Source organism: Oryzias latipes, chromosome 16 (genome assembly GCF_053564925.1).
Source record: "Oryzias latipes strain Hd-rR chromosome 16, Olatipes_Hd-rR_3.1".
NCBI lineage: Eukaryota > Metazoa > Chordata > Actinopteri > Beloniformes > Adrianichthyidae > Oryzias > Oryzias latipes.
Genome location: NC_136252.1, coordinates 20,971,139 through 20,997,598, shown reverse-complemented (window position 1 = coordinate 20,997,598; position 26,460 = coordinate 20,971,139). Strand labels below are relative to the sequence as shown.

General features: G+C 39.2%; 2 protein-coding genes across 4 annotated transcripts; one reads left to right on the top strand and one right to left on the bottom strand.

The window, feature by feature from the left end:
• Positions 1–341: 341 nt before the first annotated feature.
• Positions 342–15,358, top strand: abcb4 (ATP-binding cassette, sub-family B (MDR/TAP), member 4). 3 transcript variants are annotated; one of them, XM_023963969.2, is made up of 28 exons: positions 342–476; positions 658–725; positions 1,039–1,117; positions 1,507–1,666; positions 1,738–1,786; positions 1,881–2,072; positions 2,463–2,634; positions 2,995–3,119; positions 3,385–3,556; positions 3,644–3,757; positions 5,423–5,533; positions 5,604–5,729; positions 6,641–6,844; positions 6,913–7,083; positions 7,173–7,334; positions 7,431–7,619; positions 7,765–7,911; positions 8,145–8,249; positions 9,054–9,131; positions 9,608–9,691; positions 9,817–10,020; positions 10,095–10,195; positions 10,279–10,419; positions 11,125–11,281; positions 11,368–11,565; positions 11,980–12,186; positions 14,078–14,224; positions 14,337–15,358. In XM_023963969.2, exons 2-28 carry the CDS (start codon positions 667–669, stop codon positions 14,541–14,543), a joined length of 3,861 nt encoding a protein of 1,286 aa, XP_023819737.1. In that variant the 5' UTR covers positions 342–476; positions 658–666; the 3' UTR covers positions 14,544–15,358. The 3 variants fall into 3 exon arrangements, with proteins under 3 accessions (XP_023819737.1, XP_023819738.1, XP_078788764.1); XM_023963970.2 differs by having other exon boundaries at positions 389–476; positions 654–725; XM_078932638.1 differs by having other exon boundaries at positions 413–472.
• A 7-nt stretch (positions 15,359–15,365) lies between these two features.
• crot (carnitine O-octanoyltransferase) lies at positions 15,366–26,060 on the bottom strand. The gene is made up of 17 exons (XM_004077881.5): positions 25,866–26,060; positions 24,995–25,118; positions 24,169–24,293; positions 23,899–24,080; positions 23,679–23,803; positions 23,469–23,577; positions 22,295–22,388; positions 22,051–22,176; positions 21,869–21,970; positions 21,684–21,767; positions 21,507–21,614; positions 21,299–21,429; positions 21,087–21,210; positions 20,932–21,010; positions 18,928–19,021; positions 17,018–17,137; positions 15,366–16,888 (listed from the first exon to the last, which is right to left on the bottom strand). The coding sequence occupies exons 2-17, from the start codon at positions 25,107–25,109 to the stop codon at positions 16,768–16,770; spliced, it is 1,839 nt and encodes a 612-aa protein (XP_004077929.1). The 5' UTR covers positions 25,110–25,118; positions 25,866–26,060; the 3' UTR covers positions 15,366–16,767.
• Positions 26,061–26,460: the final 400 nt, after the last annotated feature.

The window sequence follows — 26,460 nt, the reverse complement described above, 5'->3', positions numbered from 1 at the left end:
GTAAATTATTTATGTGTTGTATCAGTTCCTACCTCAGCCTTATTAACACTGTCATTATTGCTGTTGATGGCACAATGAACAGGTTGTTTAATTAGCAAATGTTTCTGTTTTTGGGTGTTTTTTTTGTTTGGTTGTGCCAAAAAGTAGATCTTAAATTTATTGGCCATGACGCATTACTTCATAATTAAACAGACAGTTTCCATTAAAAAAAAAAACGGAAAAATATCAATTTTTATAAGTATAAATCGTTTCTTACACAGATTGAAACATGGTGGGGGCTTAATTTATGTCAAACAGTGAAGCTTGGAAATATCAGGAGCTATAAAAAGCCACGTGAGGAGGAGGAAAAGGAGGAGGAGGAGGCGGGGCTTGGGCGTGACGTAATGTAATCATAACCTCTGTCTAAATTCTGAGAAAGCGCAGTGAGGAGGGAAGCACGGCGGCTGACAGGCGACTGTCCGGGACAACAGTGGCAGGTTCAATTTCCAATCTATTGGATTGTATCTGAATTTGATCCCTTTGGTGTTGGAGGATAATTTTGCTGTTATATTTAGCATAGACTTCAGCGGCTTCACTGAGGCCTTGACATTACTGCTGCGGCTGCGTAATTGTTTAGTTTTTACTCATATAAACAAGCTTTTTTTTTTCCTCTGACAGGAAACAGACATGGAAAACACCGAGGTGAAAATGTCTTCAGCCAAACAAGAGCAAAATGGATATTTAGGGTAAAAAAAAGTTTTCTGCCAATGTTTATCAAACGAAATTAAAATGTTAGAAATGTTGGTCAAGCTTTTATTTTGAAAGTACAGATTAGAATCCTAATTAAATGATAAAAAAAAATTAATTTTTGAAACTGTTCATGAGGTTATTCTTTTTTTTAATCATTGAAAAAAGATAAATTACATCATCAGTTGTGACAGGAGTTGGTTTGAAGTACTTGATGTTTCATTCCTTAATAAATTCCTTAATACGCTGCAAGTAAAAGTGTTAATACATTTCTAGGGGTTTGCTGAACATGGTGTCTTGTATGTCTTTCAGGAATGAGAAGAATGAAAAAAAGAAAGGAAAGAAAAAGGAAAAAGCGCCTAAGGAGCCTATGGTCAGCCCCATCGCTGTGGTGAGCTCCCCTTTAACACTTTGATCCACTTTCTGTTTCCTAACAGTTACTTTTATGTTCAGGAATAGTGATAGATTGAAAAAAAAGTGTATTTGGTGGGAAGATAGGATCAGAGTTTCTAAAAAGTACTACTTTGGGGAACAGTGTGGTGTTAAGGTGTGACCTTACAAGCATAACAAGAAGGGATGTGTGTGTGTGTGGGCTTGTGCAAAGTACAGTAAAGGGGAAGCGGGAAGAACGGATGGGAGTGCAGCACATCCTCCTGTTGTTCGGCTGGGCTCCATCAGCACCCTGCTGGGTTAAGACAATAACCGATCAGATGTGCTTTCTCGTGTCTTGATCTGATGCCTTTGGTCTTTCTCCACTTTCTTCTTTCCACCTGAGTGCAGTTCAGGTTTGCGGATGGCTGGGACATTCTGATGCTTGTAATAGGGACTGTCATGGCGATTGCCAACGGTGCCGTGCTTCCCCTCATGTGCATTGTCTTTGGAGACATGACAGACAGTCTGATAAACGGCGCTCCCCCAAATATGACTGCAGGCTACCCCAGTGAGTTTTCCTACATTCACCTGCATGTATTTAGTGAATTTGCCATCCTAACGTCACCTCTGTGCTTACAGATTTAACATTTATAAATATGACCATCGATATAGAGGAAGAAATGACTGTGTAAGACTTTACATAACTATTTTGGCACAAATGATCAACTTTGAGGGATGAAAGGATGCTTTCGTGCTAAAAACGCCACATCTCTTTTCCCCAGCTTTGCCGTCTACTACTCCATCATGGGCGCCGTTGTGCTGGTGGCAGCATACCTGCAGGTGTCTTTGTGGACCATCGCAGCAGGGCGGCAGGTGAAACGCATCCGCACCTTGTTTTTCCACAAAATCATGCAGCAAGACATCGGCTGGTTTGACATAAACGAAACTGGAGAACTCAACACTCGCCTCACAGAGTTAGTAAACTGTAAAATCCTTTGATGCTTCATACAAGTTGTTCTGATGTTTGACATTAACGTGGAAATTAAGCGCATGAACCAAAATATGTGCAAGGCTTATTTCAAAGATGGTGCCTTCATCCTTCACACTGAAACTGTTATGTAATTACTTAGTTTGATATATTTAAAATGTGATTTTAGACACTTGCTGACACCAAGAAAAGTAAATAAGGCCAGATGCTTACTTTGCACAGTTTTGTGCATTTTTGAAACATTTTAAATATCTTTAATTGTTATATACAAACTCAAAATGAATAAAAGAGAAAAACATGCAAATATTTATAATAATTTTGTTTATTTCCCTAGGATCTATGAATATTTTCATTACTTGCATTCATCTATTTGCAGTGATGTCTACAAGATCCAGGAGGGCATTGGTGACAAGGTGGGGATGCTGATTCAAAGTGTCAGCTCTTTCATCACAGCTTTTGTCATCGGCTTCACTAAAGGCTGGAAGCTCACTCTTGTCATTTTGGCTGTGAGTCCTGCACTTGGGATCTCAGGAGCTCTCTTTAGCAAGGTGACTAAACGGATCTCTCTTTCATTATAAAGGTTTTAAATGTTGACCAAAAAGTGAACAAATTACAATTAGCATACTTTCTTTAGCCAATCAAGTGTTAGTGGATAAAATTCTCATCAAAAGCAGACAGAGGAACCAAGACATCCAATTAAAATAAAATAAAAATATGTTGGGTTTACACTCATTTCTTAGATCAAGTGGTGTTTATTTTAATATTGAACTTAAATTTTCAGATAATGTTTTATTAACCACAAGCAAAGCTTAAAACAAGATCATTTATTGAACATTGAGGGTTATAATTCATCTCCCTGCAGGGTGAGTAAACACAAACCTTTTTTCATATTTTTCTTCATCACACAGGTGTTGACGAGCTTCACCTCCAAAGAACAGAGTGCATATGCTAAAGCTGGTGCTGTTGCTGAGGAGGTGCTGTCCTCGATCAGAACAGTCTTTGCCTTCAGTGGCCAAAACAAAGAGATTGAAAGGTGCGTATGTTGCTCTTATTTACAAAGGCTGTCCGTCCTCACAAAGTGGAAACAAATTCACAGGAAGTTACAGCGCTGCTGTTAGCCAACCCGTGATTCTTTGCAAAACAGATTCAGATCACCACTAGAAAAGGCTCTAAATGAATAAAATAAATCCCTGAAAAAGCAATAGTATCTAGAGAAAAGGCTGGTCTCTGCTTTCACTAAAATCTAATTAATTTCAAAGTGGATATTTGATCCTCCGTGTTTGTGTGCTGCACACCAGATATCATAAAAACCTGCAGCAGGCCAAAAAGATGGGAATGAAGAAGGCCATCTCTGCCAATATTGCAATGGGATTCACCTTCCTGATGATCTATTTCTCGTATGCTCTGGCCTTCTGGTACGGAAGTACGCTCATCCTGAGCGGCGAGTACACCATTGGTTCTGTTCTCACCGTGAGTGAACATCATTTGTCACCCAAATCATTAATCGTTTTTTCTTTTCTTTTTAACAATTAAATTCATATTGTTTCCCACTTAAAGGTGTTCTTTGTTGTGATTATTGGAGTATTTACGATGGGTCAGACTTCTCCTAACATCCAGACATTTGCCAGTGCTAGAGGAGCCGCTCACAAGGTCTACAACATCATTGATAAAGTAAGCAATGAAGCAGGTTCTCTCTGCTGCTTTAGAACTTGTCTGTTTGGATCATGGCACACGCTCTACTGAACTTCAGCACTCTATGGAGTGGCTTTGATGCAGCCGGAAACCTGAAGTCGTTAACACTAGAATGAGCTGCTAATTGGAGCGCCTGCTGCTTGTAAGAAGAACCGGCAGATCGGTCAGGTTGGTCCCGTTCAGATCCTGTTTCAGGGCTGAGTGCAAATCCATTTCCTCAGATATAATCCAGATTTTTTCAATCTATTGAAGCAGAGTAGCCAACAGTCAAACTCAAAAAGAGTACAATTTCATTCAAAATAATATTACTTTAGAAGTTAAAAAAAGCGAATTTACTCAAAATACTCAAATGCCAATTACCAGTAAAAGTTTATTGTTTGAAACTAGTTGAATCTGACATTTCTTCACAGATTTTTTTGTATGAAACTGTTGAGCACATAAAGATTAAATAAAAAGTAATAACATAAAAGTACCCCTGAAGTAGTTTATTACATTTCTACTTGAATAAATGTAAACATCTAAACACTTTGTTTTAAAACTATGTAAAACAGGAATGTTTACTAAGTTTACATGTACATGGTATATGTTGAGAATAAAAAACATTTGATCAAATATTATTTTATTTCCTGAATTTTGCTGCCATGTAATCCTAGCTGTAATATGGTTATAATTTAGAAAGACCCTAATCAGTATTACACTTGGAATATGCCGTGTTTTTCTTAATGGTTTAGCATGTAAACTCAATTTCAGGAAGAATAAATCAAGTGCAAACAATTGCAAGGTGCTGTATTTAAAACAAGAACTTTCACCAAAAAAAAAAAAAATCAACACGCCTTACCCCACATGATGACCTATAAATAGAACCCAATATAGGAATAAAAGTTTAAAATTTGGTTTGATGCTGATGTGAGGAAATATTATGGGGATCTGATCCCACCAGAAATATAATACAACATAATCAGTGATTGCTGGAAATTTTGTTATTTTTTCCAAAATAAAACCTTATTTTCCAGTTTGAAAGTTATTGACCGTAAAGATGTGCCAACTACTGATATCATTGGCTGCTGGCTGTATTAAATTATATTTCTGTTTTTCCAAAGTTATTTAGAGTGTAACATTATTCTATACTGTTCACTCGAAACATGGCTTTCAAGTAAACTTAATCATTGTTTACATGATTTAAATTTATTAATGGTTCATATTTCTTTTCAAATTAAAGATCATATACAACCAAATCTTACATTTGATGTGATTTAAGGTGTTTTGGAGGTGGCTTTCGTACTTACTCGTGTGTATTTTTGTGTGCATAGGTTTTGTTGTGAAGCGCAAAGTTTCTTTGCAGATAAGTTTTATGTTCAGAGAAGGTAGAAATCAACAAAACCGTTGAAGCAGCCGGGCAGGTTAGAAATAATCGCTGTTTATTTTTGCGATGGCGTGTGAGCGCGAGAACATTAGAACAACAGGTTGGAGTCATAAAAACACAAAGAGTTGTGGAAATAAACATTAGCTTTGTTTAACATGCACAGTCTAACCTACGGGGCTGACAGCCTTCCTCCCATTGTGTGTTTGATGTTATTATAAGAATCCAGATTGATTCTGAGTTCTACTTTGAATCCGATTCAAACCGGCCTCCTTTTTCCACAGGAACCAATCATCGACAGCTATTCAGAAGACGGCTTCAAGCCTGACTTCATCAAAGGAGACATAGAGTTTAGCAACATTCACTTCACTTACCCCTCCAGGCCTGATGTTAAAGTAAGCTCCCCATCAAATTGTAAGTTATATAAGATTTCACGTCCATGACTGATTGTGTGTCCTTCCTTAGATATTGGAGAACATGTCCCTGAGTGTGAAGAGTGGACAGACCATGGCTTTAGTGGGCAGCAGCGGCTGTGGTAAAAGTACAACCATCCAGCTTCTGCAGAGGTTCTACGATCCAGTGGAGGGAAACGTAAGTACTTTAATTTACCGTACCTTTTTCTTTTCAAAACAGTATGGACTATTAAAGGTGTGAACTCCCCTTTGACACCAACATAACACAATCTCTTCTTGTACACTATGTAACAAAATACATTACTGGGAACGGTTTGTGTAGTTTGTTCATTTGCTTTATTTTTGTTTGTGGAATCAAATTAGTTAAATAATAAATAAAAAATCTGTTAAAATACAGAAAATGTACAATAAAATGTCGTTTTTATGTTAAAAGGTCATCTTCATGGAAAAAGTCGTTAATTAGTTAAGTATTGTTAATAAAAACACAAACTAAAACAAAAAATTCCGAAAGACCCACTCCAATGAAAATCCAGTTTTTGGTGTTTTTAACAGGTTCTTGTAGCCTTTTTTTCATGAGAAGCTACAATCAGCAGGCCACAGGCTCCCTCCTCCACTCTATTCTGATGCATCCACTCATAGATGAATACATCCATGTACGTCTTAGTTTTCCTCGGCATCTGGCTCAAAACTGTCTGGTTGGATAGCTCTGACATTGCTTGCCCTTTTTGCTGCATCGGTAATATTAGCTTGGGGTTGTGAATGGCTGTAAGCTAGTGGAACAGAGTGTAATTAAAGGGGTGATGGGAAGTGAAAGCAGACTTGCCCTATGCCAACAGTCCCATCTAGAATTTAGAGGGGAATTTTTGATTAACTCCTGTCGCTCTACAGAAACAGAACATGTCCTAGAAAATGACACAGGTGTTTTTATTTTAGCTAAAAACTGCATAATCATAATTAAAAGATTGCTGGGAACACTTACAATAGATCAAAAGATGATCGCTTGGAAAAAAATGTTTTATTTTGATGGTTTGAAATGTAGAAATACATGGTTGATAAATAAAGATTTAATCCACAGCATATTTCTTCCAGGTGTCCATCGACGGTCATGACATCCGCTCTTTAAACGTCCGCTACCTGAGAGAGATGATTGGAGTGGTGAGCCAGGAGCCCATCCTGTTCGCCACCACAATTTCGGAGAACATCAGATATGGCCGTCCTGATGTGACGCAACCGGAAATTGAACAAGCTGCCAAAGAAGCCAACGCCTATGACTTCATCATGAATCTTCCCAATGTAAGGAAATGCCTCCGGGTGTTCTGTTGTCAGGTTTTCTTCCTAACAAAGATGTTGTTGTTGAGCAGAAGTTTGAAACTCTGGTGGGGGACAGAGGAACCCAAATGAGCGGAGGCCAAAAGCAGAGGATTGCTATCGCTCGAGCTTTGGTCCGCAATCCTAAAATCCTCCTGCTGGATGAAGCTACATCTGCTCTAGATGCTGAGAGTGAGACCATTGTCCAGTCTGCACTCGATAAGGTACAAAATGCTTTAATAGTTATTCATTTTCAGACTATGTATATTTGTTGCAAATGAGTTGTTAGAGTTACTGATTGAATGTTTTTCAGGTGCGACTGGGCCGTACAACTCTGATCGTGGCTCACCGCCTCTCAACCATCAGAAATGCTGACGTCATTGCTGGCTTCCAGAACGGCAAAGTGGTGGAAGTGGGGACTCACAGTGAGCTGATGGAAAAACAGGGAGTCTACCGCATGTTGGTCACTATGCAGGTAACATACACAACAGCCCCAAAGAGCAGTGGAGCGTTAAAAGTCACAGGTGTCTGATATTGTTGGTGCTTTCTCCTCGGTTTCTGCCCAACGCAGACCTTTCAGAAAGCAGATGATGGAGAGGAGGAGAGTGAGGCAGATGAAAAGAGCCCGTTAGCCAAGCAATTGTCAGACTCCACCCTGTTCAGGAAGAAATCTACAAGAGGCTCCTCCGTCAATTCAGACACACGGAAGGATGAGAAGAAAAGCTTCAAGAAAGGCAAAGACAAGGACAAGACCAACGAAGTGAGCGATAGAAGAACTGTTTCAATCTCCTTATTCCTTTGGTAGACAGAGTCATGCAATGTTTTATTTGCACTTTCTGTTTTTTCTAGAAAAGATCTTTCCATTAAGGAATCTGAAGTGTAACTCGATTTGTTTTCCTCTGAAGGATGAAGATGTTCCTGAGGTGTCATTCTTCCGAGTGTTAATGCTCAACAAGTCGGAGTGGCCGTTCATTTTCCTGGGCACCTTTTGCGCCATCATCAATGGAGGAATACAGCCTGTTTTTGCCGTCCTCTTCTCCAAGATCATTGCTGTAGGTCAACCTTACATCTAGAATCATATCTAAAAGCCAACACACTGAACCCATTTGTGTTTAACAGATTATCCTGCAGATCTAAACGCCTCATTAAGTGAGATGTTTTTACAATGAGGCCTAAAATCGCCAAGCTAAATGTTTTAAGGGCAACTTTAACAGAAATGCACAGCCTTTTGAATAATGTGTTCCCCGTTCCTATTAAGCAGTTTGAATTCCCTGTCTTCACCCAGGTGTTTGCAGAACCAGATCAGGAAGTTGTCAGAGAAAGATCGCAGTTCTTTTCCCTCATGTTTGTAACTATTGGATGCGTGTCGTTCGTCACCATGTTTCTGCAGGTAAGATCACTTATGGACATTGAGTTCACAGTCATAAAAATAGACATTGGTACATCAATTTAGTTTTATTTTTAGCGATGTGAGATAATGAGACTCTTTTAAAACTTTTATCTGATTAAATATAAATCATTAAGATAACTAAAAGATATTTTACCAATATATTTTAGCTACTTTAAGGATTTCAGGCAGTATAGAAGCTAAAAACTGTCTTTTACTTTCTTGTACTTGCTACATTCAGATGGCAGTCATGATTCTTTTTTTATGACCATCTGAAAAACTAAACCATTTTTTCTTTTAATCAAAATCTGTCTCTGACTGGTTCATGCATTTTTTATTTTATTTTACTAAATTTAATTTAACCAACTTTGACATCATTTTGAAATCACAATACTGCTCTAGAGGTAAACCCAAAATGATGGCAGGAGTCACGTGTAACATCACTTCGAAGCTCTAAAATAACCCCTAACGAGGCTGAAGAGTTACAGGACAATTATAATCCAAACCATCAAACAGAAAAATATCTGTTTTCAACAAAAAGTAACCAAATTTAGTTTTAGGAAGGGAGTAAAAAACTTTTTTTTAAAGTGGCTTTTATTTCTTGCAAATGCATTTACTTGTTGAATTTTAATTAGAAGTGTAAACTCTCAAAAGGAGACGTAAAGCTTACAAATTAAATAAAGTTTCATTTATGATGTTTGTCTTATTAAAAACTTTAAATGACATCATCATACTCCTAGTAGTGCAGAAGTTTTTCGACTATTGTGTTCATGTGTTTCCTTCACACTTTTCGCAATCTTTTACCAGGGATTCTGTTTTGGTAAATCAGGAGAGGTTCTCACCTTGAAACTGAGACTCGGCGCCTTTAAGGCAATGTTGAGACAGGTATGTAGAATTGGTTACACCTGCGTACATTTTCTTAACCTGCTTAATCCCTTTCTGGGGTCATGGGGTTGCTGGAGCCTATCAGGGGCACTTGTGTTCATATCAAGAATCTACATTACTCATGTTTTACTGTCTGTACTTTCAAATGAAATTTGAAAAATTCAAAAATTTCAAAATTCAACTAAGATTAAAAAAAGACTTTATTGCTAGGTGTTTGACAGGAATGTGAAGAACAATGTTTTGCTTTAAGCAGTTTTGTCATTGTGTTGCTCTCATACAAAGACCCACACACACTAACGCTGAACCTTTCTCCACAATCAAATGGAGAGTGATATAGTTACCAGTCAGGGAAATATGCCAGAAATGATGTTCAAATCATTAATCTTAAAAAATACAAAATGTTTTTGGGATATTTTCCAAAGTTTTTGTTGCATCCTCTTTACCTTTTTCATCCCATCATCTTTGATTCCTTGCAGGATCTTGGTTGGTTTGACGATTCCAAAAACAGTGTGGGAGCACTCACCACAAGACTTGCCACAGATGCAGCACAAGTACAAGGGGTCAGTCTTTGCAGCAACAACCCCCCCCCCCCCCCCCCCCCCAAAAAAAAAAAGAAAAAGAAAAAAAAACACACAACGAGAAACTCATTGCATCTTCTTTATTTCCAACCTCAACACTTTCTTAGGCAACTGGAGCTCGTTTGGCAACAGTGGCCCAGAACTTTGCTAACCTCGGGACTGGCATTATTTTAGCCTTTATCTACGGCTGGGAGCTGACTTTGCTGGTCTTGGCCGTTGTGCCAATAATAGCGGTGGCCGGAGCTGTGGGAATGCAGATGCTCACTGGACACGCAGCTGAAGACAAAAAGGAGCTGGAGAAAGCCGGAAAGGTATCTACTCAGACACTGGGAGCAGCGCTCTGTTAGATTTTTGTCTGTAACCCTCATGCGGCGTGTCCTCACAGATTGCCACAGAGGCCATAGAGAACATTCGCACTGTTGCATCTCTCACCAGAGAAGCCAAATTTGAGTCTTTGTACCAGGAAAACCTCAAAGTACCATACAAGTGAGTCAAATACAAACATTTTAAAGCAATCTTGTTCATTTACATGATGCTCTTATAATACGTTTTTTGTTACCTGTGTGCAGGAACTCCCAGAAAAAGGCCCATACGCATGGTTTTACGTTCTCATTCTCCCAGTCCATGATCTACTTTGCCTATGCAGGTTGTTTCCGCTTTGGTGCCTGGCTCATAGTCCAAGGAAGGATGGATGTTGAGGGGGTTTTCCTGTGAGTAAACCTTTGTATTTTAATCCCCACTGAGATGTTATTTTTTTGCTGTGTCACAGTTGGCGTGTAAAGCAGCAAACACGAATTAAAAGCATTCAATGTGTCTGTCTTTAAAGGCTGTTAATCATTACTCTGTGCGGTGATTCACTGAACTCACGCTCATGTGATTCTGGATTATAGTTGTGCACTGAGTTAGTGCTGCTTGAACTATGTATTTCATTTATGCCCTGGCTGTGGTATAAAACGGAAGTCCCAAGTCCATAAACCATAAACACATAAAAGGGTTAAAGATTAACAAACATTTGCTTTCACACATGTGGCAGACAGCACTGTAGGAAGTTTAGTTGAAGATATGCACAAGATAGTCAAGGCAGTCGACAAAACGTGCTCCTGAGGTGTTACTTAACATTTATGTCACAGTTTCTTGGCAAGTTTGAAATTATTTTTATTTAGTATATTTTAAAATATGAGTTGATTTTCTATTAGAGCAACTGAAAACACGTTTTCTGTCAGGCCTTTTAGATAACTAACATTGTTTTTTTTACCCTAACGTGACCCTGCTGATGTTGAGTTTGTTATCAGGACAGTACAAGCTTTGTGTCACAGAAAAGACATCAGTTTAGTGCATTATAAAACCCAAGAACACGTGCGTTAATCACACTATCATAACTTGTAATCGAAGTCAATGTGAATCTCCTCTCCCAGTGTGATTTCAGCCGTTTTGTTCGGCGCCATGGCCGTTGGGGAAGCCAACTCCTTCGCACCGAACTACGCCAAGGCCAAAATGTCTGCTGCCCACCTGATGATGCTGATAAACAAAGTGCCCGACATCGACAATCTGTCAAACGAAGGGGAGACCCCGGTACGAACACAAAAACTTTAGAACATACGAACAATCTTTCCAAAGGATCCTACATTCACTTCCTTTTCTCGCATCTTTGTTTCCAGGATAAATTTAACGGCAACGTGATCTTTAAGGATGTGAGGTTTAACTACCCCTCACGCCCCGATGTTCCCATCCTTAAAGGGCTCAATCTGAAGGTGAAAAAGGGAGAAACTTTGGCTCTGGTTGGCAGCAGCGGGTGTGGAAAGAGCACCACCATCCAGCTGCTGGAGCGTTTCTATGACACTAAGGAGGGGAAAGTGGTGAGAAACACACGCCTGGAATGACTACAGTCTCTTTTCTGTCACCAGAGCCCCTTCACCTGCTTTCTGATAGCTAATGGTTAACCTGATGGAGCTCTTTATGGCAGCTGTACAGTACAATGCCCATGAGACCTTGAGACATTATGAAGCCAATGTATTGGTGTCTTTATCTAAATAAGTGTGCAAACTCTTTATCTAAAACAATGAGAACAATTCATTTTATCTTTTCATGACTTATTTATTCAAAGCTTCAGTTTGGTCTTTCTTGAATAACAATACAATGAATCTGAATAAACCTGAGTTGAGCCTTTTTACTGGGCAGACTTTCTTTAGTTTTACGCCTGTTTCAAAGAGACCATGTTGGTTTATTTTAAATGTGTTGTCATCATCTGTGCCTCTGTTTCCCGCTTTCAGGTCCTGGATGATGTGGATATCAAACAACTGAACATCCACTGGCTGAGATCTCAGATTGGGATTGTTTCCCAGGAGCCCGTGCTGTTCGACTGCACTCTGGCTGAGAACATCGCGTATGGCGACAACAGCCGCACAGTAACCATGGAGGAAATTGAGGCTGCTGCCAAAGCCGCCAACATTCACAAATTTATAGAGGAACTGCCACAGGTATTATAAGTGTTTGATCCTGCTCTGTAAATAACAACGCCATGTCCAAATTTCTTCACTACTCCCTAATCCCTAAAAGCCTGCCGGTATAAAGTGTAGGACTATTGTTGCCCTGCATTTTCACACATTCTCACTACTTTTTTTGAAGGCCAAAGATGATGTTACCTTTCTGTTGAAGTAAATGTGTAATATATATGAACATTTTATGAAGACCATGAATCCACTTTGTTCTGATGAGTAAAACTTGAATGGTTTAAAAAAAATAAATGCACCGGTACATACATACAGTTTTTCAACTGACAAATCGATCAAATGCAATGCATTGAAAAAAATATTCACCAATTGAGTGAGCATTAAGGCACACTGGTTGTTCGCCGAGACTTCTGGGAAATTTTTAGGGCACTAGATTTTGGAATTGTAGAAACGGACAGCCCAAAAAAATAGCAAACAGCTGATGTAGTGCACTAAGTAGCGAGGAGTGAAGAAATTCAGATGCAAGCAAGAGCTGTAGGGTGAGGGATCCTAAAAAAAGAGAAACTAAATTGACCAATAAAACAGGAAGTGATGTTATTCATCAATTAATAAAAAGTGGCCCATATAAATACTATATCAATTCTGCCAAGGTTTAACCCTCCTTTCTTTTTTTAAACTTGTTTTTCTAATGTTTAGTTTAAATATAAATTTTGATGATCATCAGCAAAGAAAGGTCATTACTGTGGTCCTTTAAAAGAACCAGGAAAGCTTACATTTTGATCAAGCAGTGTCCAATTCCCCATGACTGACTGCACAAAACATCATGCAGGTCCTCTTACTTTATAGGTGAGCTCCCTAATTAAAGAATTTATTTTGACATCTAAAAATGTTATAAAGACAGCAGCTTTAGGAAGCAGATGCTACGTTTTCCCAGAACACCTCATTTTACAACACACTTTACCTCGAATTTTGACAATAACTTCTGATTAGATAAGGGTCTTTGCACGATGTTCAAGGCTGGATTATTTCTGAAGATAAACTTCAGGATCACACTCTGTCACTGTCATGGAGAGCACTTGCTATAATTTGCATGGATTGCTGGCCTCCTGGGCATGTTGGCAGCTCCATAGTCAAGCTGACTTTACAAAAGGTGCTGAAAAACACAACAATTTAACCAAAGTAGAAAAGTCTCCGAGTTGTTCAGGGCAGTTGTCAAGGCTGCTCCTCTTTTTTTTTTTTAAGAGGTTCAAATGTCAACTTCACAGGGCAGAACTAGCAGTCCACATCACTTCCTGACTTATCCCTGAAGATCTTCAAAAAGCCGTCTTTTGACATATTTAATATGCAGTCAAATACTAAAGAATTCAATTGCTTCTTCTTTTGTATCCTCTTACTAAATAGACAATGAGAGGATATTTTATATTAAATAAACTAATGTTTCTCCATGTTTCCCAGTTATAAAGATGTTTGTTAATCAAAACCAGAAACTTGTTTTCATCTCAAAACCCAATTCAAAACCAAACTCAAATGTTTTCTGACCATCAAGGGTTATGCAGCAAATGAATATTACCAGGTTTCAACTAAGTCTTAATCATTCTACAGTAGATGCTCCTCATTTTTATTTAATGTTTCACGTTTTCCTTAAAATACTTTTAGAGTTAATTTACTTCAAGTATAACCTCATGTTAGTAATTACTCTGAAGGTAATACTACAGAACTTCCAAGAAATTTTCCTCATGTTTCCTGGAGTCTCAGACTCGCGTTTGTCCCGTTTTACGTGTCTCAGCCATCGATGGCTGAAAGCTGCAGTCCGCCAAGGCACCAGTTTAGAGCAGCCCACTCCCACGCATATCTGTCACTATTTTATCAGTCTACTCCAATGTGATCATGTGTCTGCTATTTCTGTTTGCATGAGCAGAGGTACAACACTCAGGCAGGTGATAAGGGGACTCAGCTGTCTGGTGGTCAGAAGCAGCGAATAGCCATAGCCCGGGCTATTCTTCGCAACCCCCAAGTTCTGCTGCTGGATGAAGCCACCTCTGCACTGGACACTGAGAGCGAGAAGGTTTGTCTATAATATAGATCGAGTGTGGAATTAATGTTTCATAGAAGTGGAAAATGATCAACTTGTTTTTTTGAAGTAAAAGTAGGGTGTAATAACAATCTTCTCTCTGCAGGTTGTACAGGACGCTCTGGACCAGGCCAGTAAAGGCAGGACATGCATCATCGTGGCCCACCGTCTGTCCACCATCCGCAATGCAGACCGCATAGCTGTATTCCAGGGGGGAGTGGTGGTGGAGCAAGGGACGCATCAGCAGCTGCTGGCAAAGAAGGGAGTCTACCACATGCTGGTCACCACACAGCTCGGCCATGGGACGAATTGAGAACCCATTTCTGGCCTCTGAGGGTCGGGCTGAGCACTTGTGCCTTTTCTGAGCTTCACATTTGTGCAGTTATATTCATCCTGAGCAGCTTCGTCAGATCAGCTAGGGGCTGAATACACGGACACTTCCTCCTGTGAGTTTACAATCTGTTTAACAACTCTGCTGCTGTTGATTAGGAGTGTTGGCTGCGTTTGAACTTGTGGGGCACACTGAAATGCGTCCTCTAGAACTTTAATTATTCTGGACTCTAAATACATTTCAAACCAATGAGAACTACTTTTATTTACCCTGAGAAAAGCTTACAGATGGATATCATGCATCACGAAATTTAAAATCTCCACATTGACCTTGGAAGAGGTGATCAATCTTATTAAATTATGGGGGAAATTTGTCATTGTCTGGAAAAAGGCAGAAACCAGTTTAGTTTTTTGGGATGAAGCAAATGGAAGCATGCTTAATTTGAAATGCTTTTTGTTAGGTGCACTAAATATGTGATTCATGCACTTTATTAATGCTAGAAGTGCAATACTGTCCCACCAAGTATGACTTTTATTACTGGAACCGTCGCTGCATATTAGGACAAATGTTTGGGTATTGGAAGCGTTATGATAGCTGTGGATGATTAGACCAAAATGCAGGTAGAACCAAAGTGCCTGATCAGCTTAACCAAGAATACTGTCAACAAAGAAAAAAAAAAAAAGTTGAAATTAATGCTAATGTACATGAATGCTCTAATCCTGTTTATTAATTAATAACTTATCTTTTGTAGAAAGTTCTGATATGTATCTATTAAAGTTTTGTATTCAAAAGCAAAATGTGGAATTGTTTTTTTCTTTTTCTTTAATGGACACAAAAAATAAAATTTACATTTATTTGTCAGAACAATCACATGTATAACAGTGCATTTAGAGATAAATGGTCACTTTCCTTATCAATAAAAAATTACCTGATTCTTTGACAGTTCATTATAGCTTAGAAGGCTGATTATTGTAGGGTTTTAAAGGTAAAAATCATTAGTCACAGATGTAATACTTTATAATGCAGTTGAAGCCATTCAATCTATATCTGGAGAGCTGTGCATAATCCAGTTTCTATAAGGTGCACCTATAGAAAGTTTTGGTTCAGTGAATTAAAAAAAAAAGCAGGAAGAAAGGTTTTCATGTGCAATTGAGTTATGCAAGATTATGTGCAGGTCGACAAACTCAAAACAGCCCATAATTTAAAAAAAAGAAATTGAACTCGACTATTTGTGAGAACTAGTTCAGTTTGAGTCTAAAAATGTTTTCCTTCAGATTTTAGACTGCATGAAAAGCTTGACAATATTATTAAACTTGGTGTATTAGAACAGCGTCAGTGTGGCTGTCATCAACATTCACTCGATTTTTTGTGTAACAAACACAAAAACACATCACATCAGACTGAAGTGCATTAAAAAAGGCAGAAATAAATGGAGAAAAACAATGACACTGATTTTCCAGTTAAAACCCTGTTAAAGGTAAATGTTACATTTTATCCTATCTTAAGGCATAAAATAAGTCTTGTTAGTAAATTGTGGAGAAAATAACTAAAAACTGAGCATCTCTTCCCTTTTTGCTGTGAGTGAAGATACCCGTGATTTCTTTCCTTAACCCTTGTGCTATCTTAGATGACCCCACCCTCAGATTGACATGTTCTCCCTACCATGACAAAGGTGGATTAAGGTGGAAAGATCTCATGTAATCCATGGACACCAGTGAAGATCAAAAATCATTGAAGAAAAAAGGTTCAGCGCACTGTCTAGTGGGCTAGATGACCAAACTCTTAATGTTAAGGTGCCTAGAATAGCACAAGGGTTAATCTTCTCAGCTATCCAATAACTCAATGAAGAGCGTTTGATGCCCCATGAGAGAACAGCTCACAACAATTTACTATTAACTCAAACCAGACAAAAAATGTGATCCATCACAGAAGTGCCAGTGTATTTTTTTCTCCTTTTTTGTAGTTTTATCTACCTTAAGGCTCAAATGCAACTAAAACATTCCAAATTTATAATTAATTATCCACAAAAACTATAATCACTAGAAAAGTCCAGTCAGGAGGAAAAATTGCCAAATAACTAAATTATGTTCTAGAAATAAGAACAAGATCATAATCTGCACAGATTCTGCACCTTTGCATTGATTTGTGCTAGTTTACACAGTGAAAGTAAAAACTAAAACAGGAAGGAAAAAATCTTTCAAGTTCCTTAGAGCTGAGACACAGTGGCCAGGTGAAGCATCTCATGCAGGGAGCTGGAGAAGTTATTAAACAGTGAAGGCGCGTCTGTCTCATGGCAGGATTTCCAAGCGGAGATGGAAGTCACAATCCTGCAGGGACAAAGAAAAGGGCTGAAGCAAAGCTGCTGCAGAGAACACCAGAGACACTTAAAAACCCGTGGAATCCTTTGTAGGTTTTCCTTTTGACATTAAGACAGAAGTTTAGAGGTGTCTGCTCACCTGTCATCCCTAATGCGGTAGAAGAAGCCGTAGCCATGATGCACCATGGGAGCCACCACCCCCAAAACTGTTGTGTATCCCACCAGACTGGATGACAGCACAAAGTTACCTCCACCCCCACTGCATTACAAAGACAGAGGTCCTGAGTTAGCTTGCACTGCAGTGATTTGCTTTTTAAAGAAGAAGACTCACGGATAAACTCCAGATTTTAGTGACATTCAGATTTTTTTTTTAGTACTTAGACCAAAATTAACATATCTGCTAAAATAATCAACTGGTAATAAAACCTACTAATCAATAGCAAATACCAATGCCCTATGAATCACATCAGCCCCCACTGATTATGATATACCGTAAATTCCGGACTACAAAGCGCACCCGATTACAAGCCGCACCCACCCATATTCACGTGTTTGACTGCTTTTTTACATACACAAGCCGCCTCAGAGTACAAGCCGCGCATGTGTTAGCCGATATTGTTATCCTGCCAGATCACGCCCAGCATCCCAGAGTGAGTGTAATTTAGTAGCACATTGTGTGTGGTGCCAGTTTTGCCTCTGGGTCAGGTATTTGGGTGTATCGACATCTGTCAAACAGCATCGACCTATATTCTGTTCACAAGTCCCTCAGTTATGGTGTTTTTATTTCATTTTTTTTTTACTCATTGACAATCTAGGTATCTAACATAAAATTACAAACAGTAACCATATAATCAATATTACATCCCTCAGTTATAATGAGGAAATTTACATCCGCGATTCCACATTTCCCATGAGTCTTAGGGGCTAAAGGCGGGGCCAATGCCCGGCTCGCCATTCTGTTGTACGTGTTTAAGAATTAGCAAGTAGCAGCAGTGCATGGAGGGGTGAACGGGAAAAGCTCTCCTTCCGCTTGTGTCGCAGCAGCGTTATGGGAGTAACAGGACTGGTTAGAAAACACACCGGTAAAATAAAGCAGCGGCGACTGAAAAGCGCGCGCCTCAGCGTGATACGCGCGCCTCAGTGCGGCGCGTGGGTCAGAATTCAGAAGCCTCTGCACTCCGCGGACGCCTCTGCGCTCCACTCCCGCACCGCGCGCTCCTTGTCTCCCCTTCCTATCTACTCCGACACCTCTGGCCAGGGCAGCTTGTAGGAGGAGCACTTGTCCCCGTTGCGCCGGTGGATGGAGCAAATCGTTTCTGTGCAGAGCAATCGGACTTAATACTGTACGTTTTGCGTATGAGGGGCGGATGCGTTGTTACGTGTGGGAGCCATCAGACTGCCATCGGCCCCGCAGCTCAATCAGCAGGAGAAGATGTCTCCAGCTCACACGGAGGCTGTGAGTTTTTCAAAGCAAAATTCCGCTTTTACGGTTTCCTTAGAAACCGTAAATGGAGTGTAAATTCACTCCATGCGCTGTTCTCTCTGTCACGCAGCAAACCGGCTTTTCCAAACCCGTTGGTGACGGTGGACTTTTTTACGCTGCTTTTAACGATTGCTTTTAACTTGAAAGCTTCATCATAATGTAGCGGCGATCACGTGCACGTTGGGTCTAACGGCCCCAAAGGATTCTGGGATGCGGCCGGGCATGCGTGTTTCATTTTGTTGAACCATGACTGAAGTGTCTAAGACAAGAAGTCAAGTCCATGCTGTTTGGCTGCTAAGAGGTGTGTTAAATAAAAATGCCTCGTGCTTGGTGTGAGAATTCAAACTATTCACTGAGTTCGAAAGTACGTACATGGCGGCCGCCAATTAAATCCATAAATTAGCCGCGTCACTGAATAAGCCGCAAGGCTGTAAGCGCAGGAAAAAAGTAGCGGCTTGTAGTCCGGAAATTACGGTACATCCAATTGTTGGTCAAACGAATCGTTACACCCCTTCAAACACTACACGTGCTGGAAAACAGAAATATATGACTTTAGTGGGCAGCACCTCCTTGAGTAGAGGGGATCGGTGAACAGCTCTAGATCTTGTATTCCTTCCTCTTTGGCAATGAGGTAAAGCCCAAGAAGATGCCTGTCAAAACCTGGAAACAGCAAAAGTGTCAGTCTGAAACCATTGACTGTTGTAAAAAAAATGCCACACAAGCAGAAAATCTTTGTTACTTGATCATTTATTGATCACTGGAGTGTTTTGGGGAAAAAAAGATGTTCTTGCAGTTTTTTTCTTCTAATTTTTCTTCTTATGCAGAAACTTCTGATCAAAACTAGCTCAAATCTGAGCAAGAATTTACTTCTAAACTGGTAAATAAAAAACGTTCTATTAGACTGTTGAAGTGAGAAAAAGGCTAAAAACTAAAAAAGGCTGTTTTGTGTGTATGTGCTAAAAAAGCAATTCGGCTGATTAATTATTTTTGCAAAAAAAAAAAGGAAGTAAGCGTCTTAAAAATATATTAGTTTTGTTCTTTTTCAAGCATTAGGTTTAAGTGTTCCCACTGATACAAATCTACTTTAACAGTTCCTTAGGCATCACTTTTCAATTGTTTAATTATTATTCTGTAGGGTTCTTTATGTTGAAGTTTTTTGATGTTAGATTAAAAATTAAAAAACCCTAAAGAGATGTTTTTCCTTCACAGAAGTCCAAGACACCCTCTTCTTTTTGCCTTCCGGCTGCTCCCCGTAGGGGTCGCCAAAGTCCATCATTTGCTTCCATCAAACTCAATCCACAGTATTTTCCTCAAACACAACAATCACCTACAATGCACAGTGACTGCAACTTTGAAAAACTACGGTGGCCCAGAAGGGTCACAACACAACACATTAACTTTATACACAACACACTAACTTTACACACAACACACTAACTTTACACACAACACATTAACTTTACACACAACACATTAACTTAACACACAACACATTAACTTAACACACAACACATTAACTCACAACACAACACAATAACTCACAACACAACACAATAACTCACAACACAACACATTAACTCACAACACAACACAATAACTCACAACACAACACATTAACTCACAACACAACACATTAACTCATGGCCCAGAAGGGTCACAACACAACACATTAACTTACCTCACAACACATTAACTCACAACGGAAGTAAAGCAGCAATTGAAGTGCTTTTATTCTGAAATTTCTACTGGGCTGAGCAGCTAACTACCTAACAGAAAGTAATGTCACAGTGAGCTGTGGAGGGAGCTGCACGCGCGCTCCTCTCCTCTCCTTTTTTCCGCTCTGTCCTCTCACACAGGCACGTGCAGTCCCCAACACACACGGCACGCACACACAGGACGGAGCAGAAAAAAGGAGAGGAGAAGAGCGCGCGTGCAGCGACAGAGGGGGGTGTCAGAGCGGAGGGAGGAGTGTGTGTTCATATTGTGTGTGTTTAGAGGAAGGAGAACCGTAGTAAAGACAAAGTTTCTGGCAACACTGCTGCTAGCTTCTCTTGTAGCAATAACGTGCTCCCTCCACAGCTCACTGTGACATTACTTTCTGTTAGGTAGTTAGCTGCTCAGCCCAGTAGAAATTTCAGAATAAAAGCACTTCAATTGCTGCTTTACTTCCGTTGTGAGTTAATGTGTTGTGAGGTAAGTTAATGTGTTGTGTTGTGACCTTTCTGGGCCATGAGTTATTGTGTTGTGAGTTAATGTGTTGTGTTGTGAGTTATTGTGTTGTGTTGTGAGTTAATGTGTTGTGTTGTGAGTTAATGTGTTGTGTTGTGAGTTAATGTGTTGTGAGCTATTGTGTTGTGTTGTGAGTTAATTTGTTGTGTGTAAAGTTAATGTGTTGTGTATAAAGTTAATGTGTTGTGTGTAAAGTTAATGTGTTGTGTATAAAGTTAATGTGTTGTGTGTAAAGTTAATGTGTTGTGTGTAAAGTTAGTGTGTTGTGACCCTTCTGGGCCACCGTAAAAAACAGTATTTCAACGACATGTGAAAATAAAATTCATTTTAGTGAATCTCACCATTTCCATTTTGAGCTTCGGCCATCAGTTTGTTGTGTTTATCAAAAGCCACTAGCATAGCTTTTCTCTTGTTAATCACCTGACAGAGACATAAAAAAAATCTTCATATCATCTATTGAACATTTTGCCTATTAAAGGCATTTTACAACGCTTACATTACATGTGGGGTCCATCATGGCTCTACACCAGTTCACAGCCTCCTGGGTGCATGGTCGCATGGTCTCTGTCCTGCCATGGAAGAACTTGCGTGTCGTTGCCGTCTCATAACAGCTCCCAAGCCTGAGGGAAGAAAGAATAGATGTTTGTAATTCATTCACTATTTTTAAGTTAACTTACACTAGCAAAAGCTGAAGTATCTGCGTCATACTTCTTGTGCAGTCTGTAATAAGCTAGCTGCATCGCCAGCTGAACAAACGTGTCTGGATGCAGCTTCTTGTCTCTAATGGCACTTTTTCCAAACGCTGTGAAGGCGTAACACACAATCTGAAGGTCTTTAGTCTGGAACACCAGAAATAATAGTCATACTTCTGCAAATATAGACAAATGTTCTTTGTATCTGGTCTGTCTAGGCTTACAGATTCCAAATACTGCTGTTTGGCATGACTGATGTCACTGCGTGCTTTCTCATCCAACGTAAACAGCAGCTCTTCAGGAAGAGGCATCTGTCTGACCCTGTCTGACCCCTAAAATATGACAGATCAGTCTGCAGCAAAACAATTTAACTTTAGAGTGGAGTTAGAGTCAGGTTTTACCTTCCATTTGCCTTCTGCAGCCTTGATTTCCTGATCAAGATACCAGCACATAGACACGAGCACCATGGCATCGTATGGAGCATGCTGCAAAACAAATATTCACAACATTTTTTACATTCCTTTTGACTGCAAAACATTGCTGTCAGAACAGTTTTTATGCCACTGGCAGGACAACCAAAACTCACATCACACGTGGATCCGAAGGTGCCGTCTGAAAAAACGATAGAGTTGTATGATTTGTCACCCCAGCGGATCATGGGGTTTCCTGCCAGGGCTTCCACGGTCATCTGCAATAGTGTAAGATTCACAGAATCAAATCTAAATGTCATCCTGGTCAGAGCGGGATTCAGATAGTCCAGGTTCTTACATTTGTGTAGTTCTCTGGGGTGGAATAGGGTTTTGACTCATCCAGTGAAATAACAAACAGGCTGCTCTGAATGGTCTCCAGGATGCTTTCATTGTGAGGATCGATGCTTATTAGATGTTGTCTTGCCTGTCAGATTGTAAACGAAAGATACATTGCTGTAGAAACACGTCAGCATGTAGGATTTTTTCCAGAAAAGAAACCCAATCCACTTAAATGCTCGTTTCCACAAAAGTCATTCTCCCACCTTTGCCCAACGGGTGCGCTCGTCTGAGGTGAGAGCAGCCACGCCTTCTCCCAATGGCTCCCTGTCGCAGCGCTCTTTCACATAACTCAGCTGCCTAACAAAAACAACACATTTTCGTTTTACACTAAGAAAATTGTGCTAAAATCTACCACTCCATCACCATAAAATTCAATAACAAGGTAAGATTCTGAGGAGTATAAACGTTTGAGGAAAAAAAAAACTTTAAAAAAACAGCTCAAGAATATCTTTCAAATGTGTTTGCATATTTAAAATTATTACCCAAACAACACCAAAATCTACCACTTTCTTAATATTAAACAGCTGACATTCTACCCAAATTCCAACAATCCCATCAGTTTTTACAGTTCCATTAAGCAACACAACTGATGTTAAAGTAAAACCAACCAGAGGAGGCGAGTCATCTCACCAACATCTTTATAGATAAACACTGTGGAGAATATATCAATTTTAACAACAGAACAGAGGTTTTTACAATTGCTTATGATCACATGTCTGTTAATAAACTGAGTTTTTATTGTAAAGCCACGTGTTTTTTAAAAATGCTAACAGTGGATGTATCTCCAAATAACTTGCCATCCCACTGGCTTATATTGAGATTCTATTTTGGTGATTTTATGGCACTTTATCTGCTGTAACAGTGTGTTCTGTGAGTTATACATTAAGATAAAGGCATTGCAGTTTCTATGTTTACAGAATGATTTGAGTTTAAACTTGTTAATCGTTCAATAATAATACAATAATGCCATAATGAACCTGAAACTGTCCGAGTAAATGTTGTCATTTTTTTAACTTCAAAAATCACAAAAATTGATAAACAGTTGTTATCTTTTACAACAAAGATCAGACACGTAGAGACAAAATAAAAATGCATAAATCAACACAAAAAGCAAAAAAAAGTCAAAAGAATGTGCAAAATGTCCAAAAAACTATGCAAACCTCCACTGTACTACATACAAAGGTCTAAGGATTTATTCCAAGGGGTGTCACAATTATGACAGAATTTTTGGTGTGTTTGTTTTAAACCAAAAAATCAAAGCGAAAACTGAGCTAAAATGAAAGCAATGCTTGCCTTTCGTGTGTTATTGTCCACAGCTGATGGGATTGTCAAACTCACCTCTGAGTTCTTGAGAAGCCTTGTGTGCTTGCTTTTTACCTGAGAAGTTCTGGAGGAGTGAGGATTTGTCCATCATGAAGTGCATCAAAAGTAAAGATCCGTCCGCGACACATAACCACCAAATGGGACGGGCACGGTCCCTCACTCTCTGGCATGAAGAAGTGCAGGTTACACAGCTGCAGCACAGAAGCTGATCAAATGTGTCGACGTTTTGCACTTGGATCTAGAGGTAGATTGTAAATTCTTTACCTGTTTGGAAGTAGTTATGAATGGAGTCTTTCTTTACTCCAGGTACTTTGCAGGTATTGAAGAGCATTCTGAACTGATCCATGTCGAATGGAGTTTTACCTGATTTCTGAGGAGCCAATCGCTCTCTAAAAATAGCATAAAATAAAACAAAAAACACGTTTTAACTTCACATGTGACTCAAAACAGCTTGGAGAGAGAAAGGTGTGCATCCACGTCTTACGTGTGGAGCAGGTTCCAGTACTGTAGTGAGTACCAAGTGCTAATACTGGCCCTCTGAAGACAAGTTCCATCTTCTGGAGGCCAATGATGTTCCAGGTATGGAGCAGGACCACCAAAGTTTACATTTAACTGAGAAGGGATGCGGACCTCCAGGTACGCCGCGTCTAACCACCACTCCTCCAGCTGAAGAGCATTGAAGAAAAATAATCAGTAAGTAAATCATGCCGGTACAAAAGTAATGCGCATGTGTTGCCAAAGTTCAGCTGCAGACCCAGTTCCTCTTGTTCCTGGCTCTTTGTAGAAGTTTCTGATGCAGCTCTTTGCCAATGCCATCTTGGAATTTCTTCACAATGTTCACTGTAGCTGCAAACTCTCTCTCCGTTGCGAATGGATGAACTAAAAACAAATGTAAGGAAAATGAGTTTGCTATCCAAACAAAATACATGCATTTAATTATTTTACCAGTTCAGGTAAGAAAAATATTAAAAGGCAGATATTAACTCATCAAAAATTTATAATTTTGTCACCTATTGTACTACAGTATATTTATCAGAGGTGTTGTGATATTTTACAATTATGTTGTTTTTTTTAACCATTTTATTTTCTAGATCACAGACACTAGCGGGTAACAGTTTATTTCAGGGAATACAGAATACATGTACATTAAAAAACATTTTAAATCTACAAAAAATGTTCCTACTTTTAATTCATAATCATACATTTAACCCATAATTCCATGCCATAAAGGCAGAGGTGCAACACCTCGAGACGTCACTGATACCATCTGAAACCTCTGAGTTTAAAAGGTACCGACCGCCCCATGTGGTGAACTGAAAACATGTTCACCTTTGGAACAGATACAGTAGATGGTCAATGCAGAGGCAAACTGATAAAAGGCCATTATGCAATTTTATTTTCATAGAAGATTGTGCTTTTTCCTAAACCACGGATGAACCCAAACCAAAGCTGCAAAGGAAATAAAACCATTTTCACCCTGATCAAAAGTCTCATTTAATTTAAAAGTAAATATTTAAAGTCTACATGATATATGATCAAACATGAGTAGGAGACACTCAAAGAAAAAAAATGGATCCTACCAGCATCTAAGTATTTAGAAAGGCTGCTTTGAAGTGAAGGGACAGGTAAGGGGGGCAGGCTGTCTTGGTACTGAAAGGTCCGCTCAGGAACAGACTCTGACACCCGACTTGCCATTTCTTCACCCTAAAACCCAAACAGCAGTCAATAGTGTGTGGAAAACTCTGCACTGGCTTTGGCTAAGAGAAGAAGAATAAATTAACTTACATCTTTTTAAAAAATAGGGATACAAAAGATACCCCAACATTTTGCAATATTTATAATACCTGTACATGTGATTTATTATCTTAACTGAGTTTTGCCAAACTAAAGTTAAAATGACATGAACACCACAAATTCTGATACATGTCCAGTTCTTGTCCTCAACACTGACTGATAATATGGCACATTCTCCTTCCATCCATGTAATTACAACAAAATAAATCAAACTGGATGTTCAAAGAATTGAACTTTAAAACACAAAATCAAAGTGGCTTCAATTTTTAATGTCATAAACCCCTAACGTCTGTCTAGAATAAATAAAATCTAAACTCGTTCAAGCTTTCAGTCTACTGCTGGACTAGTACATCCAGATCCTGTCTGTTAATTCTTTAATAGTTAGCTAAATCACACAATTCTTTCACACACTTGGGACACAAACGATTTTAGTAAGAACATTACACTGCCAAGGAAGTTTTTATTTATTTATTTAAAGACAACACAAAGTATAATTTAGTCAAGCTGTTGAATATTAATTTCATAATTTCCCGTCGAGGCTCACGGGACCACATAAACTTGAACAAACAAAGCTGTCAAACTGCAGCTTCGCTGCTTTGCCGCTAATGCTAATAATGCTAAACCTCTGAAGGAGAGTTAGCTCTATTATTAGCTCACCTTTTAGCACGTCGAATTCAGCTCACTGCATGCACGCACTCCACCAATTTAGTATGTTAGGCCCGTTTTGAGGGCTCTAGGGAGAACAGGAACTGCCAGTCTGTTGTCCTCAGCCGCTGCTGCAGAGCCTCGCGCTCATCACCTTTGACCCACTGAGACTCGGTGCCAACCCAAGCGCAGCACGGAGAACGCACTACGCATGCGTCGACTATTTACCCCCCCCCCCCCATTACTATTTACAAAAGCTTTTTAGAAATATAAATTGACATAGTATTCTAGCATCTGTAGCTTAACGAGTGTAACAAATCCAAAGATTATCAAGTAAACTATATAATAGTAGAGTTTCAGTTTTTGAATTGTGGTTGTTATTTTTGTCTAAACTAGCACCACATCTAATCTTTTGCCAAAGCAACTTTGTCAAAAGATTCATATGTTGAATATTATTAGATGTTTAGCACCAATCCACAATTAGGGATAAATGCATTTCACTGGGTGAATACATGTTTGAACCCCATTAACTTTACCCATGTATATATATAGAAACAACCAAGTTTTTAATGTATTTATTGCAAAAGTCAAATTTGAATACCATATG

What these genes read in the sequence shown, in the direction of transcription:
- abcb4 (XM_023963969.2), top strand. Translation starts at nt 667, where the DNA reads ATGGAAAACACCGAGGTGAAAATGTCTTCAGCCAAACAAGAGCAAAAT. An exon ending in ATAGAGGAAGAAATGACTGT is followed by an intron (nt 1,787 to 1,880) that starts GTAAGACTTTAC and finishes TCTTTTCCCCAG; the next exon opens with CTTTGCCGTCTACTACTCCA. An exon ending in CAAACGAAGGGGAGACCCCG is followed by an intron (nt 11,282 to 11,367) that starts GTACGAACACAA and finishes CTTTGTTTCCAG; the next exon opens with GATAAATTTAACGGCAACGT.
- crot (XM_004077881.5), bottom strand. Translation starts at nt 25,109, where the DNA reads ATGGCAAGTCGGGTGTCAGAGTCTGTTCCTGAGCGGACCTTTCAGTAC. An exon ending in CCCCAGAGAACTACACAAAT is followed by an intron (nt 21,971 to 22,050) that starts GTAAGAACCTGG and finishes ACACTATTGCAG; the next exon opens with ATGACCGTGGAAGCCCTGGC. An exon ending in CGAAGCTCAAAATGGAAATG is followed by an intron (nt 19,022 to 20,931) that starts GTGAGATTCACT and finishes TGCTGTTTCCAG; the next exon opens with GTTTTGACAGGCATCTTCTT.